Source organism: Dendrobates tinctorius, unplaced genomic scaffold (assembly GCF_039654945.1).
Source record: "Dendrobates tinctorius isolate UK_male_01 unplaced genomic scaffold, ASM3965494v1 ptg000003l, whole genome shotgun sequence".
Lineage (NCBI taxonomy): Eukaryota > Metazoa > Chordata > Amphibia > Anura > Dendrobatidae > Dendrobates > Dendrobates tinctorius.
In genome coordinates this window covers 49,448,373-49,470,861 of record NW_027361671.1, presented here as the reverse complement: position 1 = coordinate 49,470,861, position 22,489 = coordinate 49,448,373, and the positions used below count along the sequence as shown (strand labels likewise).

General features: G+C 42.8%; 1 protein-coding gene across 4 annotated transcripts in view; it reads left to right on the top strand.

The window, feature by feature from the left end:
• Window positions 1–22,489, top strand: part of EPB41L4A (erythrocyte membrane protein band 4.1 like 4A) — a 591,957-nt gene that overhangs the window by 359,562 nt on the left and 209,906 nt on the right. For all 4 annotated transcript variants that reach the window (XM_073550667.1, XM_073550634.1, XM_073550632.1 and 1 more), the window contains 2 exons: window positions 3,909–3,987; window positions 8,476–8,573. In XM_073550667.1, the coding sequence (XP_073406768.1) occupies window positions 3,909–3,987; window positions 8,476–8,573 (177 nt within the window). The remainder of the gene's footprint in view (window positions 1–3,908; window positions 3,988–8,475; window positions 8,574–22,489) is intronic.

Here is a 22,489-nt window from a genome sequence, read left to right as displayed (position 1 = left end):
ACGGGTTATGCATGATTAGAAAAAAGTGTGAAAACTTGTCTGGTTTGTCTGATTTTGTTATTTTACATGGCAGGCAATGTATTGAGTCAATAAGTCTTGAGTCTAAATAATATTCTTTTAATTTCATAAACCCTTATACATGAATCTATTACTACTATGTATATTAAAGGGAATCTGTCACCCTTTTTTTGGACTATCAGCTGCCGGCATTGACATCAGGGGCTTATCTACAGCATTCTGTAATGCTGTAGATAAGCCCCCGATGTAACCTGAAAGATAAGAAAAACACGTTAGAATATACTCACCGTAGGGGATGGTCCGGTCCGGTGCCTCCCATCTTCATACGATGCCGTCCTCTTCTTCCCTTCCTATAGTGGCTCCGGCGCAGGCGCACTGCTCTGCCCTGTTAAGGGCAGAGCAGAGTCCTGCAGTGTGCAGGCGCCAGACCTCTCCCGATGCCTGCGCACTGCAGGACTCTGCTCTGCCCTCAACAGGGCAGAACAGTGCGCCTGTGCCGGAGCCACTACAGGAAGGGAAAAAGAGGACAGCATCGTATGTAGATGGGAGGCGCCGGACTGGACTGCGACACCCATTGGACCGGACCGCCCCCCTCCGGTGAGTATAATCTAATGTGTTTTTCTTATTTTTCAGGTTACATCGGGGGGGGTCTTATCTACAGCATTACAGAATGCTGTAGATAAGCCCCTGATTTCAATGCCGGCAGCTGATAGTCCAAAAAATCGGTGACAGATTCCCTTTAAAATGTAAACCGAGAAAAAGCATCAAAAGGATTGTACGTGATTAGAAAAAAACGGTACTTTGAAAGGAAGCCTTTATCAGAAAATTACCTATTGTTTATCAGGGTTTTTTATGTACTTTTTAAGGGCAATTTTTTTTAATTTTGCTTTTTTTTCTTATCATCTGTAAAAAAAAAAAAAATAAAAAATAAAAAATGGTAATCTTGCAATTTTCACATTGGTCACGGTGGCTTTTCCAGACTCATACTTCCAGGTAACTCCTCTATACACAGCTGATTACACAGGATCCACCAATCACTAAGTGATATTAAAACTGACCCTGCGCCCCCTTCCTTAACCATCATCTTTGCACATGCTCATTAGACCCTTCTATGTGCTGTGGTGTTTCCTAAAAAAAAAAAAAAAATTGGAAATAAAAGTCTAAAAGGCCACAGTGGCCACAGCAAAAATTGCAAGATTGCTAGTTTTATTTTAATACAGATTGTGATAAGTAAATATGAAGGAAAACAAATATTGACAATTCTTTTTTAACAAATACCTATAACACAAAAACCTGTTTTAAACAATAGGTCATTTTCTGCCGAGAACTTCCCTTTGACAGAAAGTGAAGCATTTGAGTCCATGAGATATCCCTGCTATGGTGTCACAGGTCTGATTTGAATTGTCTGTTTTGGCTTAACCAATACTTCAAATAAAATATGCTGGCCATATGCATTAGATGTATTGCATCCGATGTTAGTGAGACTATAAAGGGGCCCTCCTGACTAGAGTTGAGAGAATTTTTCAAAATTCGGTTCCGATTACGATCGGATGTGAATATTGTATTTGCAATATTCGCCGAACGTTAATGGGAGTAGAAATGTCCGAAATATGTTCGGAACCGATCATCAAACATAAAATCGGCACAAATAGAGTACTAATATGGCACGAATATGGCAAATTCAGATTTGGCAACCGATTCCGAACATATTCGCTCAGCTCTACTCCTGATCCTCCCTTTTCCTCAGATAGGGAATTTCAGCTGCCCATGTTTTTTGTTCCGGGAGATATAAAATGCATCCACTAAGAACACATGCATGCTTGGCCTCTTTACGCATGCATGGAGGAGTCAGGAGGTAAGATTTTGACCAAGCAAGCATTCATCTAGCACATGTCCAACTCTGGCCTATGGATGAAATCTGGCCCTCAGGGTTATTATAGTTGGCGACTACGACTACATCGGCCTCACATCCACGATCCCGGTGAACACACTTTCAACTGCATTGGTATCCTGGATGATACAGATGGAAGCGGGAAGGTCTGTTCTCTCTCCCCCATCATTCACCATATGCGTCTAACGTCTCAGCGCAACAGGCGTGATGATGTCACTTCTTTGCGCCCCCTGTGCTGAGCAGTGAAGAGTTTCAGAGTACTTGTTGCCGATGCTTGAGTAGTGGGGGAATGAGTAAAGGTGAGTATATATACCGTATTTTGCAGTTTATAAGACGCACCCCAAATGTTGAGGAGAAAAATGGGAGAAAAAAACTAAAATGGTGGTGCTTCGTTTAGTCCATGAGTCTTATTACTTACCGGGGGTGGTGGCTGCGGTGAAAAGGGGTCCCAGGGTCGCTGCTGGCGGAGGCATCAGTGGGGCAATGCTGCGGACCCCAGACTGTGAGAAAGGGGTGTTCGGATGTGTGACACTGGAGGTCTTTGGTGGTGCCGGGGCTCCGCTGACATTTTATGAAAGCCCGCAGCCCCCGCACTTCCATTGTTAACTATGTAGTGGATTCCGGGAGAATGGCTGCTTGGGGCGGCATATGCGCAGATGTAGACCTTGGCGCTGAGATTTCATGTCCTGAGTTCTTGGTGCTGAGATCTCCATCTGCGCATGCGCCGCCCTCAGCAGCCATTTTCCCGGAATCCACTACATCAGGTTTCCCCAACTCCAGTCCTCAAGGCCCACCAACAGGTCATGTTTTCAGGATTTCCTTAGTATTGCCCAGGTGATAATTGCATCACCTGTACAATGCAAGGGAAATCCTGAAAACATGACCTGTTGGTGGGCCTTGAGGACTGGAGTTGGAGAACCCTGCACTACATAGTAAACCATGGAAGTGCTGGGGCTCCTGGCTTTCACAAAATGTTGGTGGAGGCCCCGCACCATCGAACACCCGCAGCGTCGCACATCCTAACACCCCCTCATCCCAGCCTGCGGCCTACAGCAACACTCCACTCTTGCCTCCTCCAGCAGCGACCCTGGGACCTTGCTCCTCCGCTGCCGGTAAGGTATATCCGCATTATCAGATGCACCTCCATTTTCTGGAATTTATATTTTTAATGTGGGGCCCATTATACTGTATGCAGGACTATGTTGGGTCATTATTCTGTATGGATGACTATGTGAGGTTGCTATTCTCTGTGTAGGACTATATGGGGTCCATTATTTTGCATAGAGAACTTTGGGGCCCATCATACTGTGTGGAAGGTTCTGTGGGGATCACAGTTGGTGCATCACACTATGTTGGGGTCACCATACAATTCTGGGAAGGTTTAGGGGGGTACAGTAGAGTCATCGTACTGTGCGTGTGGAGGTATCATACTGTGTTTGAAGGGGCAATTTTGTTAGCACCATACTTTATGGGGGCAATGAAAGGGCAATGTAGGGGCTTCAATAGGAGGAAAATTACTTTGTAAGGTCTGCAAAGTTATGCTATATTCTCCTCTGTGACCCCACCAAATATTAAGGTTTTATTTTTTAGGGGGGGGCCCAATTAGAACTTCTGCTATGGGGCCCCATGATTTCTATGTATGCCCCTGCCCACGAGGAAGTAGTCAATGCTCCAGTCATGTGATCTGACTCTTAAGATCTATTAGTTAAAATGTATTTTGTTTCTGGAACCCGGTTAAGTTTTTTCCATATGAAAAGGTTCATTGTTATATTTGATAAGGAAAAAATTCCTCAGTTATACACCTATTTATTTTTAATAAATATGCAGGTTGGTCCACAACTTTGTCCAAGCTTTTAATTTTGGCCCGCTGTGTATTTGAGTTTTACATCCATGAATTTTAACAGCGGTTTTATAGTTGTTGCTGGTAAAATAAAAAATTACATTATCTTAAGCATATGATATATGTATACAATTCCTTCTGCTCTTTTCTGTTTTCTAGCCGGCCCTCCCTACACTCTATATTTTGGGGTTAAATTCTATGCAGAAGATCCATGTAAACTGAAGGAAGAGATAACCAGGTATAGTATACTGCACATCTGCATGGCTGTGTGATGGCATTCAGCAAAAAGGCCATACCTTTACAGGTCTCATACATACATACATACATACATACATACATACATACATACATACAGCAATTAGAGTATATACTAGGGATTGTTGCCAGCATTTAGTATTAAAGGGAAACTGTCAGTAGGATCAACCCTCCTAAACTGTCTATATGGGCATGTAGGTCATGGAAAGTGAAATGAAATTATACTTGGATATCTACGATCTGATGTCTTATTCCAGAGAAATCCTTGTTTTGCATAATACATAAATGAGCTGTTAAGATCTATGGACTGGACATAGATTTCCCCTAGAATATGTCTCTAGAACTCCTTTAGATCAGGAGAGCATACTGTCAGTCATTATATGTCTCACACTGGTAACACCCCTTCTTTCATTTAACATAGCATGGGAGCTAGATTCTCAGGGAGATCTATGTCCGGCCCATAGCCTGGAACGGCTCATTTACATATTAAGAAAAACATGGCTTTCTCTGGAATAAGACATCAGATCGCAAGTATCGGGGTATCTTTTTATTCAACTTTCCATAATCTGCATGTCCATATAGACTGCATTATCCTGAAGTTTTATATTCTACGGCTACCTGTTCCTTAACTCAATATATACTGATTTATACAGTACGTCACTGAAAACCGCAAGAATATATTAACCCCTTCACGACATGTAACAAATAGTTACGTCATAGATTATGTATCCCCCTTTGATTTGGGCTTCGGTGCTGATCTTTTTTGGTACATGACTGCTGATTTGATCAGCTGACATGTGCCCCTAACAGCCACAGGTGGTCTGCAGAAGACCCCCATGCTTGTTATTGCTGATCTACTATGAACGTTGGCCACGGGATGATGATTTTGCTACACCTAGCAGGGCTTCAGCAAGCAATCAATGATTGCAGCTTGAAGTTTCCTAAGGAGACTATTGAAGAATGGAAAAAGTAGAAAAAAAATGTTGTTTAAAAAAACGTAAAAGTTCAAATCGCCCTTTTGCCCCATTCAAAGTAAAATGGTAAATAAAAAATACACATATATTTGGTAACTCCGCTCTTAGAATCTTAGAAACCCCCAATCTATCAAAATATAAAAATAATTAATCTGATTGGTAAACAGAATAACGAGAAAAATTAAAAACATCAGACACTTAGGTTTTTTTGGGCGCCTCAGCATTGCAATAAAATGCAATAACAGGCGATCAAAACATGGTGTCTGCCCCAATATGGTATCAATAAAAATGTCAGCTTGGCGTGAAAAAAATAAGCCCTCACCAAGCCCCAGATCCCAAAAAATCGAGACGCTAAGAGTCCCAGAAAATAGCGCCTTTAAGAAAAAAAAAAAAAAAAAACTTTAGATTTTTTTTTTTCACCACTTAAGTTTGGTGTCTATGAACTTGTAATGACCTGGAGAATCATAATGGCAGGTCAGTTTTAGCATTTAGTGAGCTAGATAAAAAAAATCCAAATAACAGTTGTGGAATTGCACTTTTTTGCAATTTCACTGCACTTGGAATTTATTTCCTCTTTTCCAGTACACAATATGGTAAAATCAAAAGTACAACTTGTCCCACAAAAAACAAGCCCTCACACGGCCATATTGACGGAAAAATAAAAAAGTTATAGACAGAGGTTAGACAAAGGTGTAGTTAGGAAACAGTCCAAGATCAGAATTCTAAGAAGGAAGTGGATCACGACAAAAGGGCTAGGCAAATGGATGGTCAAGACAAGTCCAAGGTCAAGCAGCCAATATCCAAAAATCAGACTAGGCGCACAGAGAAACTCACACCTCATGAGCAAAGCAACAGTTGGCAATTACCTAACATTGCTAGCCAGTTAATAGCCTGCAATTATCCAGAAAGGAAAATACCTGGAAGAAACCCAAACAATAGACTGAAAGCTCCAACATGCCCCTGCTATCCATAGGTGGACTGATCTGTCAGTGTCCCTAGGACACAGCGAGTGGTGGGATCATGATTTATACTTGCTGCCCTAAATAAATAATGAGGCCATTTCTTCAGGACTTATTCACACACAGTTGAGCACTGTACCCCTAAGGCAAACAGTATAACAATGCTTGTCTTCCATTTTATTTAGCAGAAGTCTGTCACTAGGAAAAACTTAAGTCACATAAATTAAAGCAGTTGTGCTCCTTGACCTGCTGTATGCCCCTAGCACTTTTCTTGAGAAAAGCACCCTCTGAATTTAGCTGATTGACCTGCTGAACAGAGAGGACCATGTAGCCAAGACCATAGCACCACTCCAGTGTTTATTGTAGCGCTAGAGTACTGACCGGGGGCAGGGGACTTATATTTAAAGTGCCACTCCAGTGCTGTAAAAAAAAACCCCACTGGAGTGGTGCTTTAAGTTCTACAGCATTAGTGAGTAGATGTAGCACGCTCTCTAGTGATATCCCAAATGGGGCAAGCTCTGCAGATGCAGGAGATGCTACTAGCTGTTACAGCGCAGTCTCATCAAGATTTTTTAGATAGTTTTTACACAAGTATGGTACTTTCAACTAATTTGTCCTACTTTATGGCTCCATTCCTGTCTTTGATTTGATATATTGCACCATGTTGCTTTTTTTCCCACACATATTGCAGGCTGCAGCAAATCCAGCATATAGTTGTAGTGAGCACAGTGAATCTAAGATATGGCCATTAGTGATGAGCGAGCATGCTCGGGTGGTATGCGAACATCTTCGGCATGCTTGAATAACATGTTCGAGTCCCTGCGGCTGTTAGACAGCACAACAGATGTGGGGATTCCGTAACAGACAGGCAACCCCCGCGTGTGTTGCTGCTGTCTAACAGCCACGAGCTATGCAGCATCGGGGACTCGAATATATTTCCCGAGCACGCCCGAGATACAGATTCACGGTCGCTCATCACTAATAGTCATGCTAATTGCTTAACATTGTAAGTGCTTTACTAAAATATCTCACTGCACTGACCAGCAAAACTATGCATGAGTGCCTTGTATAAATCCTTATTATATACTGTTGGTTCTTCATAGAATAGTTATTTCACTCGTATTTTATGGTAAAGTTCCCATTATGAGCATTTGGTGAGTTTTTGATGGTGCAGCTTTTCTGCTCCAATTACGGTAGCTAAAGTAGGTTAGATTTTTCATTGTGTTTTTTTCTATGCAGTTTTATCATGTTTTATTGGATTTGTTTATGGTAATATGTCATTTTTTAAATAAAACTTTTGTTTTTTTTATACCTCGTGGTATTTTGGTTTGGTAACATTGTTAGTCATATACAGATTACTGGCATTTTTTAGTGTTTATGCTGCAAAAAAAGACATTAAAAATGCCACATATTCATTTTTTTTTATCTATATCTTTTCCAAACTTCATTCAAGTCTATGGGGAAAACCTGCAAATCACACATTTAACACCAGAGAAATTGACATGCTGCGGGCTTCAAATACACACAAAACAAAACAAAGGCACAGTGTGCATGAGGTTTCTATAAATCCCATCTACTTTGTTAGAGTTGTGTGGCACTGCGTTCACTGGAGAGAATACGCAGTGTGAAAAACTCACCAAATACTCATCGTGGGAACTTCGCTTAAAAGAAACTCTTAAAGGAAAAAGTATTCTTCCTAGTCGCTACGACTATAACTAGAACTAGAGATGCCAGCACTGATTAGCAGCTTACTGTCAATATACAATGTACACAGAGACCGTGGTGTGGGAGGAGTTAGCTTTCTCAACTCTGCTACATCTAAAAACTATGTCACAACTGCTGCACCCAGTAAACTAAGTGATGCATCACTGGAATCAGTTTTTTTCCTACATTATACTTCTCTCAAATTAAGTAGCAAAAACCTGCTGACAGATTCCATCTAATGCCATGTGTTTCTCTTATCACCGTATACTTCATATTTCTGAATATATAGCTAGACCTCTCTTTATAATGCACCAGGCAGAAAGCCTTTGCCTCTATCCCACGTTTGCCTTCCTTTTAATGGTGTATGGTCAGTTAATTTAATGTTTGACACATCTATGGAATTGTTGCTTAGTGACGGCTATCAAATTACGTGGCTGCCAGGCTAATCTGTATGGCCATTATATAATTGTTTGTTTTTGTTTCATTCTTGTGTTTATTTGTGACACTAATATTTACAGAGTAATCGTCATTTTAATTTTTATTTCATGAATCAATAGCACCCATGAAAATAAGTAATTGTGTGTACTACATCTTATCAGAGAAATCTGCTTCTTTCTCTGCCAGAATTGATCAGTCATTCTCAAAATTCTCAGTTCCGAGGTAAAATCTCTGTCTGAGAAAGAATCAGATTTCGCTGATAAGATATATTACTCACAATTACTTATTTTCATGTGTACTATTCATTTATAAAATAAAAATTAAAACAAAAGTTACTCTTTCAGCTCATGAATAACGATACTGATCTGGTATACATTTGTATTTTTGTTGCTTTAGGTATCAGTTCTTTTTGCAAGTGAAACAGGATGTTTTGCAAGGTCGATTACCATGTCCTTTTAACATTGCTGCTCAGCTTGGGGCATACGCTATACAATGTAAGTATGAAAATGAGATTGGTTACAGGGTACAGGGTACATGTAACATTTAACTGCCTTTATAGAAGACCTTTACCCAGTTTGATCATATTTTACTGTCCACAGCATGAAATAGCGGCTGAAGGGCTGAATAAAATGTCTTTTTCATGTTATTTTTTTAATTGATCTTGATGGATCAAAGTCTTTTTTTCAACCTGTGTAACGATCTCTGTTGCAGAAACATTCACTTGTGAAGTTTAAATTCTAATTTTCACTAAGACAAAGGAAATGTTAGCGGCGATTCTTGTCTGGAATATTTACATTTCCCCTGCATGACCTTGACCAATCATAAGCAGAAGGTGTTCAGCAGGGGTGGGGAAGAACACTCCTCCAAAGAAAGTCAGAGCAGGTTTCTGTGTGCGATATGTAATGACACACAGTTCTGATCTCCTCGCTGATCTCACTGCTGGCATATACTGTGATTACAAGCTGGGGAAGGGAGTAGAGCAGAGCTGTGTGTCACGGCAATCACTTCTTACAGCTCTCCTCTCCTATCACTGTCTGCACTGCTTTACTCAGTCTCCCCCCATACTGACTGCCATGAGCTGCTAGAAGTGTAGCTTCCTGCTTATCCGTCATGCAGGTGAAAAGTTTCATAAGGTTTTAAGTCCATCGAGTTCAACCTATAGCATAACATATTGATCCACAGGAAGGCAAAATTCCTTTGAGGTAGTTGCTAATAAACTCATATTAGGGGGGAAATTATGGCTTTCACAAATAACCATGGCTACAAAACCTACAAAAGACAAAATGAAAAAAAACCCTGCTATAATTAAATAAGTAAAAAGCAAAAGTGCATTTAAATCATACAGAGTTCTTAGTAATACTGTATTTGATCAAACATAGCATAAAAGCCGTCCCACCATCGAAAAGGTGACTCTGTGGTCGGGGCGGGCCTACACTGTCTAGTATTAATAACCTTATCATGTGTCAAAGTTGACGTCTGCGTGAATAAGGGCAGACAAGGACCGGGTCCCAACTACTGGACACCAGTCAAGGGAAGCCTTTAAATACAATTTCCTGCTCAGGAGAGGGAGGCCACACCCCAGCTTGCACAGAATGCAAAAATACAAAGAAAAAACAGAAAAATTGAGCTTGGTTTATGTTGGTACACATGCAGCATATAAATGCATGTTCACATGGCCAAAAAGCATACAAAAGACAAAATGAAAAAAACCCTGCTATAATTAAATAAATACAGTCATATGTTAAAGTTTGGGCACCCCTATTAATGTTAACCTTTTTTTTTTATAACAATTTTGGTTTTTGCAACAGCTATTTCAGTTTCATATATCTAATAACTGATGGACTCAGTTATATTTCTGGATTCAAATGAGTTTTATTGTACTAACAGAAAATGTGCAATCTGCATTTAAACAAAATTTGACCGGTGCAAAAGTATGGACACCTCAACATAAAAGTGACATTAATATTTCGTAGATCCTCCTTTTGCAAAAATAACAGCCTCTAGTCGCTTCCTGTAGCTATTAATGAGTTCCTGGATCCTGGATGAAGGTATTTGTGACCATTCCTGTTTACAAAAGAATTCCAGTTCAGTTAAGTTTGATGGTCGCCGAGCATGGACAGCCCGCTTCAAATCATCCCACAGATGTTCAATGATATTCAGGTCTGGGAACTGGGATGGCCCTTCAGAACATTGTAATTGTTCCTCTGCATGAATGCCTGAGTAGATTTGGAGCGGTGTTTTGGATCATTGTCTTGCTGAAATATCCATCCCCTGCGTAACTTCAACTTCGTCACTGATTCTTGCACATTATTGTCAAGAATCGGCTGATACTGAGTTGAATCCATGCGACCCTCAACTTTAACAAGATTCCTGGTGCCGGCATTGGCCACACAGCCCCAAAGCATGATGGAACCTCCACCAAACTTTACTGTGGGTAGCAAGTGTTTTTCTTGGAATGCTGTGTTTTTTAGCCTCCATGCATAACGCCTTTTTGTATGACCAAACAACTCAATCTTTGTTTCATCAGTCCACAGGACCTTCTTCCAAAATGTAACTGGCTTGTCCAAATTTGCTTTTGCATACCTCAGGCGACTCTGTTTGTGGCGTGCTTGCAGAAACGGCTTCTTTCGCATCACTCTCCCTTACAGCTTCTCCTTGTGCAAAGTGCGCTGTATTGTTGACCGATGCACAGTGACACCATCTGTAGCAAGATGATGCTGCAGGTCTTTGGAGGTGGTCTGATGAGGATGAAGAAACGGCAGCAGCAGCACTGGCAGGACCCGAGTCCTCTTGCTCTTGGCCGTCCTGTAGCTCACTCATCCTTACTGTTTCCTCAATCAGAGCTTCTTTTCCTTTAGTAAGCTGTTGATCATCCAGCAACATATGATGACTCAGGACCACATAAACAGCTGCCAGAAGAGTTTTATTTTCTAATAGCATTGTCTCTCTCCATTTCCTTGAAGGAGCAATGGCATCTGCTATTAAACCTCCTCTTTGGGATAGGCAAAACAACAAGTTCTTCCACTCCTTTATAAAAATGCCAGGAGTTAAATCCTCAGCTTGTAACTTTTTTAGTCACTGTAAATGGTGATGAAGCAATTCCTTCAGTTCAGCCACCTGTGTCCATTGACCTTCATGTAGTGTTACCCGAGGGTTGGCCATATCTATAAGGAAGGGTTTCATCTCAAGCAATCGTGCAATCATTAAATAGGTGCTGCCCCACCGAGTGGCTTGATCCACAATTGCCCCTTTTCCATCACGTCTCTTCAAGATGGAATCAATTTTAGGGGCTCTGGCAGCAAATTCCAATTTCCTCACTTTGCTAATCAAAGTTCCAGCATGTCCCTCTTGCAGACTGTCTCTTATTGCCAGCTGAAGCGTGTGCACAACACAGCTCATGTGATGAATAGGAAAGAGGCGTGAAGCAGCTTCAACAAGATCATCTAATTGTAAAGAATATTTTTGCTGTTCTTCTGTAGTAATAATTGATCCTTCCTCTGTTATGGGAGCAGGACTGTGGCCTTCCGTCTCCAACCTACTGAATGTGAAATGTTCTTCTTGCTGTTGTTCAACATCATTATTCTCATTCATCAGTTTCATTGTACTTATCATGTTTGAAGCATTATCAGTTAGGCTGAGTTCACACGTGGCGTTTTTTTCACGTTTCCGCGGCGGTTTTAACCGCGCGATTTTGCCGCGAAAAATAAGCATCCCATGCATTCCTATGGGATTCCACAATGCTGTGCTAATGCTGCGGTTTTTACCGCGGCGGAATCGCTTCGCGGTAAAAACCGCAGCATGCTTATTAATTTGCGGAATCGCGGCGATCCCGCACCCATAGGAATGCATTGTTCCGCTTTCTTCCCGCATGTGGCTGTGCCCACCATGCGGAAAGTAAGCAGAACATTTGCGGATGGTACCCACGGTCCGGAGGAGAGGAGACTGTCCTCCGGGCTTTGGGTACCATATCCCTGTAAAAAATAGAATTTAAAAATAAAAAATATGATTATTCTCACCCTCCGACGTCCCGCGCAGTCTTCCCGCTTTTCTTCACGCTCTCGTTCCCAGTAGTCCTTTGCGAAAATGCCCGCGATGGCGTCCGTTCTCGCGGGATCGCGAAGTCTCGCGGTCATTCGCGCGACGTCATTGCGAATTACCGCGAGACATCGCGATCCCGCGAGAACGGACGTCATCGCGGGCATTTTCGCAAAGGATTACTGGGAACGGATGTGCGGAACGTCGGAAGGTAAGAATAACACCATTTTTTATTTTTTTTTTTTACATTCTATCTTTTACTACTGATGCTGCATAGGCGGCCTCAGTAGTAAAAAGTTGGTCACACTTATCAAACACTATGTTTGACGAGTGTAACCAACCTGTCAATCAGTTCTCCAAGCGATGCTACAGATCGCTTGGAGAACGCTAGCATTTTGCAAGCTAAATACGCTTGCAAAATGCTAGTTTTCCCGCGGGAAAATCGCGGGAATTTAAAATGTGATTTTCCCGCGGACTGGAATTCCGGAATTCTCGCGGTAATTTCCGCAAGAGTTCCGGTACGTGTGCACTTAGCCTTACAGTAGCAAGAACCTGTTCTTTTTGAGTTCATAATCTTGCAGAACTTTTTCCACTAAGGTCTGGAGAAACTGGCTGCTGTGACGAGCTTTAGTAACTTTTACTGCCAGCTTCTTAGTAACAATTTTTTGTTGTCACAAACATTTCGACCATTGATAGCAAAATAGTTCACTCTCTGACGTTTGCAGACATCCATTTTAAGAAAAACAAAACGTCTCTTGAGTCTTTTTAAGATCTTCCTTTTGGTTAAGGGCTTCTTCAAACACTAATTTTCTAATACTTTCTCTTTCCAGAGAAACACCAAGTTTGCGGGCCATTTCTTCATTAAGAGCTGTAAACGCTGGTTGTGCAAATAATGATAATGGTGCACTGTCCTTCACAACAAGCTCCATGAGCTGCCTTTTAAACACATCTGCTGTCGTTGTTACAGTAACTTTGTAACTTACAAAATATCTTGTAACTGATGTTTGAGACACTCTTTCCCCCTCCTTTGCCTGATGGGAAGTGCTGGGCTCTGTTTTTTTTTTAGTGCTGCTGTGATTTTTTTCAATCACAGCTTTGTAAACTTCTGGGTGGCAGCATTGTAAATGTCTTTTTAGATTGGAATCTCAGGAACCATAACTCACAAAAGCATGAAGGAGAAACAGCATCCAATCCGGGTGAAAAAAATAATTTCCTTTATTCTGCCATCAGTACAACGTTTCGGCCCATGTTATGGTCGAAACGTTATACTGATGTACTGATGGCAGAATAAAGGAATTGATTTTTTTCACCTGGATTGGATGCTGTTCCTCCTTCATGCTTTTTGTTTCACTAAGAACTCACTGTCACTATATCAGTGGTCATAACCATGGATACCTACACTACTGCAATGCTCTGTACATAGGGAAAGCAACATAGCAAATCAGAAGAACTATACTACATTTCTAATTGGAGGTATTTACTTTTATTATTATTATTATTATTATTACACCTACTACATATTGGGATAGGATCTTGGAGATACATAGTAACATAGTAAGATAGTTTTGAAGGCTGAAGGAAGACCTTATGTCCATCTAGTTCAGCCTATATTTAGTGCAGCTGTTCTGCATTGTTGATCCTGGGGAAGGCAAAAAACCCACAGAGTAGAAGCCAATTGTCTCCATAGGGAAAAAAATTCCTTCCCCTAAGCTGGGTCAACCATCTACCTATAATGTTATGTTATTCGTAACCTTCTATACTGTTATTCACAAGAAAAGCATCCATTCCTTTTTTTAATTCATTCAGTGAGTTGGCCATCATCACTTCCTCAGGAAGAGAATTCCAGAGCCTCACTGCTCTTACCGTGCAGAACCCTCTTCTATGCTGGTGCAGAAATTGTCTTTCCTCCAAACGAAGAGAATGCCCCCTTGTTCTTGTCACTGTCCTTGGTACAAACAGTTCATAGGAGAGATCTCTGTATTGCCCTCTGATATACTTGTACATATATATTAGGTCTCCCCTAAGTCTTCTCTTTTCTAGAGTAAATAGACCTAATTTTGATAACCTTTCTGGGTATTGTAGTGAACCAACCCCATTTATCATTTTAGTAGCCCGCCTTTGAACCCTTTCAAGTTCAGTAATGTCTTTCTTGAGCACCGGCGTCCAAAATTGCACACTATACTCCAAGTGTGGTCTGACAAGTGATTTGTACAGAGAGAGAATTATGTTTTCTTCTCGTGTCCCCAGACCACTTCTAATGCATCCCATGACCCTACTTGCTTTGGTGGCAGCTGCCTGATACTGGGCACTCCAACTTGGCTTCTTATTGACTAAGATGCCTAAGTCTTTTTCCATGTCTGATTTCCCCAGCAGTTTCCCATTTAGTAAGTAACTAGCTGAAGAGCCCGGCGCTGCCCGGGCATAGTAACTAACTGTGGTTAGTTTTAGCAAACTATAATTATCCTCCATCCCATAGTCCCATGCCCATATACCCATCATACATATCCACGATCCCATAGGCCCGTGCCAATATACCCATCATACATATCCTCCATCCCATAGTCGAGTGCCCATATACCCATTACACATCCTCCATCCCATAGTCCCATGCCCATATACCCATCATACATATTCGCCATCCCATAGTCGAGTGCCCATATACCCATCACACATCCTTCATCTCATAGTCCCATGCCCATATACCCATCATACATATCCTCCATCCCATAGTCCAGTGCCCATATACCCATCACACATCCTCCATCCCATAGTCAACCATTATGACATAATGAGCGGCGAGGCTTGCAACCTATGATGACCTCAGCGGCACCATGGCAACCATTATGACATCATAATGAGGGGCGGGGCTTGATGCACACACTTTTTCCCCATTATGTAGATAGGGGCAAAATTGTTTGGTGAATTGGAACGTGCGGGGTTAAAATTTCGCCTCACAACATAGCCTAGGACACTCTCGGGGTCCAGACGTCTGACTGTGCCAAATTTTGTGGCTGTAGCTGCGACAGTGCGGATGCCAATCCCGGACATACACACATACATACATACATACATACATACACACACTTGAGCTTTATATATTAGATTGTAGCATCTGTTTCTCCTTCCCATGTGCATAACCTTACACTTATCTGTGTTAAACCTCATTTGCCATTTTTCAGCGCAATTCTCCAATTTACTCAAAACAGTTTTGTATCATCTGCAAATACTGATATTTTACTGGGTAAGCCATCCACTAGATGAGTAATAAATATATTAAATAGTAGGGGGCCCAATACAGAACCCTGTGGTACCCCACTAGTAACCCTGGCCCAATCTGAGTATGTACCATTAATAACCATTCTTTGTTTTCTATCACTAAGCCAGCTACCTACCCATCTACACACATTTTCCCCTAACCCAAGCTTTCTCATCTTACTTACCAATCTTTTATGTGGGAAAGTGTCAAATGCTTTAGAGAAGTCGAGATAAATGACATCCAATGATTCTCCTTGGTCCATTTGAGAGCTTACATCCTCATAGAAGCTGATCAGGTTAGTTTGACAGGAGCGATCCTTCATAAATCCATGTTGATATGGAGTTAAACATTTATTAACATTGAAATATTCCATAATGGTATCCCTTAGATACCCTTCAAAAATTTTACCCACAACAGATGTTAAGCTTACCGGCCTATAGTTTCCAGGTTCCCTTTTACACCCCTTTTTGAATATTGGTACCACATTTGCTTGCCGTCAATCAAAAGGAACAGACCCTGTTTCTATAGAGTCTTTAAATATAAGGAATAGAGGCCTGTCTATGTGGCGCCCCTGAGGCTCAGTTGCCACAGAGGTACTGCACCTTCTCCTAAGGTGTAGTGCCCCACCATCCAGGTAACGGGGGAACTCCTTTCCACGCTCCAACACTCGCACCCCACACAACAGGGTAGTTCTGCACAACCACATTGCGGCTCAGTGCTAAGAGAGTAGCAGAGCACCTCTGGTGGTTCCCTACTTGGAACACTGGATGTGCTGGGAAGTGGGTGGAGTTGAGATATATAAAATAGTGGGAAAGTGTAGGATTACAGGGCAGTCTGACGGGGTTCAGTCTGACAGAAGGTCAGTGAGGATGGAAGCCACTCGGGAGGAGTGGGGATCCCTGGAAGAAGGGATGGAGGAAGGAGTGCTGCTGCTGCCTCAGTGATCTTAGCGAGCTGGCACGGGAAAGGAACAGAAGGAGAAAGACGTAGAACTGCAACCTAAGCTTCCATAAGAGAGAGAAGGATCAGTACGGAACGAAGGAGTAGGAGAACAGAGAGGAGACGTGGGTTGGAAGAGGAACCCTGCCTATAGGTTCTCAGCGCAAGGCCGGAGCCCGGTCCCCGAGGTTGTATGGACACTTATGGTTCTGCAGCAGACACCGGTGGAGTAGTTGTCTGTAAATGCACTACTCCCAACTAAGACTTTGGGCATAACAGCAATTGAATTGAGAGCCAGGACTCCGGTGAAAGGAGTTCCCGAGAGAGGCTACAGCTGTCTGCTATACGAGTAGAATTGTTAGGAACATCTGACAGGAGGAGCTCCAGAGTACCACGGTATTGGAGATCTTCACAATTTAAGGCGCAATAGAGGAACCGTTCAGGAAAAGTACATGTTAGCGGATTGTTGGAGAAGAGCTTCCCATCTGGCTGGAGGTTGGCTGAGTCTCTGACCCGGAGGACACGGCCCAGAGGCAGGCACCCTTGTGTACCGCAGACTGTGAGTAAAGCTTTGGAACTGCAGGCCTTGGTGTCCTCCAATCATTCTTGCGCCAACCCGCTCAGCACCACTACATCTGGGTACCATCCTTTACGCTGCCTGCGCCTTTCCACAACCATTACAGCTACACTGCCCTGGGACACCAGCCCTGCCTGTGGAGGGCTATACCATCACTACTGCATTCTACCATCTGTCCCAGAGGATCTGTCTGCAGCGTCGGCTTAACACCTCCCTTGCGGAGCACCACAGGTGGCGTCACGAACTATTCCATTCCATTAACTACAACTACATTCTGCAATTGACTTGGGCGCCCAGGGCCACGGTCCGGGTCACCGCTGCTGTGGCACATCCCCCTGACACCGGCCCGATACCGAGTACCCCGCAGCCCTGGGAGGGCGACCCATCTATCACATTACTTAACTCCCTTAATACCCAAGGGTGAATGCCATCAGGGCCTGGTGATTTGTCAATTATAAGCTTACTAAGGCGGTTCTGCACTTCTTCCTGGGTTAGGCAGGTAATACTTAATGGGGAGTTTACATTATCACTCTGCATTTCCCCTGGCAAATCCTTTTCCTGTGTGAACACTGTTGAGAAAAAATTATTTAAAACATTTGCTGTTCCCACATCGCTCTCTATGATTTCACCCTCATTGTTCTTTAAAGGGCCAACACAACTATTCAACCACCTAGCAAAGATTCAAAGGATGCCTCACAAAATGTCTACATGCATGATATTAGGTTTATTTCTTCCCTGTGATACTGTGTACAACAACATATTCTTTGTGACGTAAGAGCGTGTTCTGTACTTTCCATTGATTTATTCTTGTGGAGAAGTATTTATTTCCTTTTAGATTTTTTTTATATTTATTTATAAAACATGTCAAGTTTGGAATGATATATGAGTTAATAGATAATGCAGTTTCTCAATTATTACTACTTATAGACATACCTTCCTACTTTTCAGGAAAGAGGAACACATAATATGACGCGCATAGTGCGTTGTGGTAATGTTAGTTTTCACTGTGCCAATTCCTCTTATATGCATTCAGAGAAATATTGCTCCATTAATGTATAATATCACTTTTACTGCCTACACAGTATGATGCCCACAGTGGTCCCCCACATTGTGATGTCCCCACAGTACATTTTGTCCCATGTAGTATGATGCCCCCCAAGACATGGTATGATGTGTCTACAGACCCCCATGTGTAGTATGAGGCCCCCACATTAAACCGCACACAGAATGAAGCCCCGTAGCTCCCCCCAGGTTGATGACTATATTGTGCCTGGAACACTGAACAGTGTCCTCTGTCCTCTCACAGTATGGTGATCTCAAATTCCCCAAACACAGTGTAATGTAGAAGCTCATTGTGTGCGCAAAACTGCTGTCGTCCGGCACTTTTCCACTCTATGTTCACCTGCATCATGTAAAATCCGATAAAGGACATTGTCAGGAAAAGGGGTTGTATGACCTTTGGCTGCACACGGCTATCAGATGTGCAGGGGGGCTTATCTTAGTTATCCCACCGCTGCCAACAATGTGAAGAAAACAGCAAGCTAGTCTTGCCCTAACAATTTATTGCAGGGGCTTATTGTAGGTATTCCACTGCTGCCACAATATGTCACAAACTGCCGGGATTTAAGAATATCCCACTTCCCAGTTCCACTTTGGAGCTCGCAGCTCTCCAGCGCCCCCCTTACCTTCAGGTCAGTCAGAGAAGTGCACCTAGGATATTTAGTCGCCGGACTTGTTGTGCAATAGCTATTAGGCCCGCTGCAGAGAGGGAATTATAAATACTTTGGCCGCAGCCACACATTCAGCTTATAAAACCCGCTCAGTCACTGCCAGCACTACCCACCTAGCTAAACCACACTTCGCTGCCACCAGCTCCGATTTCTATATTAATATTACTCAATTAATAATAATTAATAAAGGGGTCCGAAGCCAACCCAAATTAGTAGCGTAATCACTTCAGGCGTGTATAAATTCGTCACAGAGCAAGGAGACAGAACTAATACATTTTATATTTACTCCAAAAAAGGTAGGCAGTGTTTACAGAAGGTTTAAAAAGGAATTTACAAAAATGAGACAAAAGTATGTATAATGCGAATTGCAAAATAAAGAGGATGAAAACAGAAAATGAACACTCACATGATGCTTAGATAATTTCAGGCAAAACCAGGCTGGGGAGTGGGCGACACATCCCAATACATGTGGAGGTCTTGAGACAACAGCATCCAGGCAGCAACTGCCTGGGGGGGGGGATCAGTTGCAGACTTATACATCTGGGCTTGTGACATCACTAAAGGGGCTGATGTTATGGTTGGGTCACCGAGGAGGAAAGCAAGACCAAGCTAAGCCACAGAAAACCAGAGAGGTTGGTAACTGAGGTTGGTAGGTTTCCACTATTACTCCCCAGCAACATGCCCGCTGTCTTGGGGTTATACTTGATTCCGAGCTTTCCTTTGCCCCCCACATTCGATCACTGGCTCGCTCTTGTCATCTGCACCTCAAAAACATTTCTAGAATTCGACCTTTTCTTACTTTTGACTCTGCAAAAACTCTTACTGTTTCTCTTATTCATTCTCGTCTCGACTATTGTAACTCTCTTCTAATCGGTCTCCCTCTTACCAAACTCTCCCCTCTCCAATCTGTCTTGAATGCTGCAGCCAGGATCATATTCCTCACCAATCGTTACACCGATGCCTCTACCTTGTGCCAGTCTTTACACTGGCTACCCCTCCACTCCAGAATTCAGTATAAACTTATTACCCTCACCCACAAAGCCCTCAATGGCTCAGCACCACCCTACATCTCCTCCCTTGTTTCAGTATACCACCCTACCTGCGCCCTCCGTTCTGCTGATGACCTGAGGTTAGTATCCTCAAAAGTCAGAACCTCCCACTCCCGTCTCCAAGACTTTACACGTGCCGCGCCAATTCTTTGGAATGCACTTCCCAGGTCAATACGATTAGTCCCCAATCCCCACAATTTTAAGCGTGTCCTGAAAACGCATTTATTCAGACTGGCCTATCGCCTCAACACATTAACCTAACCTATCCCTGTGTGGCAGAGCCAAAAGTTTTACCATAACCAGGTTCCCAGCATCATGTTCCCACATGCTTTATGCATCCATTAGCCCTCTGTGTCTGTACTGTTACACACTTAACATTATGGCTGGTCCATACAATCAGGGCAACTGTTACCACCCACCTTTCGTGTCTACCTCTTTCCTCATAGACTGTAAGCTTGCGAGCAGGTCCCTCACTCCTCTTGGTATTTGTTATAATCTACTGTATGTGATTATTGTTATGCTGTAATGTCTATTGTCTGTACAAATCCCCTCTGAAATGTAAAGTGCTGCGGAATATGTCGGCGCTATAAAAATAAAATTTATTATTATATTATTATTATAACTAAGCGGATTGCAGACCCCTGATCCTATCCACACAACTAGCAGTAGCCGTGGAGCGTGCCTACGATGATCCTAGATGGCTCGGCACAGCCGGAGAGCTAACAAAGCCTAAAGCAAGACAGTGGAAATCTAAACTGCCCCAGAGCAGACCCAAAAGGAATAGATAGCCCCCAAACATATATTGTTGGTGAGACAAGATGAAAACACAAACACAGGTAGGAAAATAGACTGAGCAAACGATGGGGCCCACACTAACTAGACAGGACAGGAAAGGAAAGACTCTGTCTGCAATCACGCAAAAAACCCTGTAAAAAATGCCCAAAACGTCTGATAGAAAAATACTGAAGTCACTAGACTTTGCCCACTATATCAGCACTCTGGTATATTCTGAAGAGCAAAAAGAGGCCAATCTAATAAGGGACAAAAACAAACTGGGACAAGCAGTAACATAAGGATGGAAATTCAGCACAGCCCCAGCCGGAGCTGGCTGAACACGCAAAACTGAAAAAGACAAAACCAGATCAAATGTGAGCAATAGCAAAAGAACACTTAGCTGAGAATGCAGGGACTGAGGAGCTGGAAACTAAGACCTCAGGAGCCAGGAAAAAATCACCAGCGGCGATAGAGGGAGTCGGCTGTCTTAAATCCAGTCAGAAACTCCAGATCTCCAGTCATCCTCCTCATTATCAGGTGGCAGGTCTCTGTTAATTAGATCAGCTCCATTACCCCCAGTAACCACCAGAGGGAGCCCGGAAAGAGAACTCTCGACCCCTCTGTCAATATAACCAGCTCCTCTACCTTCACTAGTAACCAGAGGTAGGCCAGAAAGTGAATTCACAACAGGCTGAGTTATGGCCGCCCTCCCCTTCTCTGAGTACAGACTTGGTTCTGAAAACTTATTTTAATCATATCTCGCAGAAACGCACATAGTATCATCTTATCTAGTTTGTTGCTGGCATTTATTCAAAACCAAACACGGAGCGTCGAGCTGCCTCGGCTGTGCAGGAACCCACTTCTCGGATTCCGCTGAAGTTAGAACTGGGGAAAACACAGGTTAAATAGTCCTGTCGAGGAACGTTCCAAATATGTAATTTTTACTCTACTATCACAACCTCTCACCGTTTTATGACCAAATGATTAGATTCTCATTATTGTTTATGGGAAGTCAGGGCACATGAGAAGACAAAGAAGCCCCGTGCTGTGAGGCGGGAAATCATTCACTGGTATTTCAGGTTACACTGAGTGTGTGTGCAGGCTGAGGGGGGGAGGGGGTTGGACAGTTTCACAGGCTGTGAGTGAGCAGAAATTTGCAGCTGCTGGCAGGCTAAGGAAAGGAAGGGAGGTGGTCAAGCCCTCACCACTGGCATAGCAGAGTTCATTGTGTGAATAGAAGAGTCTTGGCTGTTCCAGAAAATGTGATTATCAGGGAAATCTTACATCTTATTTTACATTATCGTTACAAACATTTAAGGACAATGAGTGCCATTTGCCACCTTTTTCTTGTGAGGATTATAGAAATAGGAAGTTAATTGCTCATTTTCCTTCTGTTTAAGTACTGATTTCACAGGGGCAGACACTGACAGCTTGGGGCCCCTGTGCAAGAAATGTGTCTGGGCCCCCCTCCTTTTATGGTGACAAAGATATATATCTATCTCTTTATCTATCTCTCTCTCTCTATATATATATATCTAATATATAAAGCTCAAGTGTGTGTATGTATGTATGTGTGTATGTCCGGGATTGGCATCCGCACCGTCGCAGCTACAGCCACAAAATTTGGCACAGTCACACGTCTGGACCCCGAGAGTGTCCTAGGCTATGTTGTGAGGCGAAATTTTAAGCCCGCGCATTCCAATTCACCAAACAATTTTGCCCCCATCTACATAATGGGGGGAAAAGTGTGTGTGTGTGTGTCAAACCCCGCCCCTCATTATGATGTCATAATGGTTGCCATGGCGACACTGATGTCATCATAGGTTGCAAGCCCCGCCGCTCATTATGATGTCATAATGGTTTATGGGATGGAGGATGTGTGATGGGTATATGGGCACTGGACTATGGGATGGAGGATTTGTATGACGGGTATATGGGCACGGGACTATGGGATGGAGGATAATTATAATTTGCTATAACTAACCACAGTTAGTTACTATGCCCGGGCAGCGCCGGGCTCTTCAGCTAGTATGTATTACATAGTCTACTT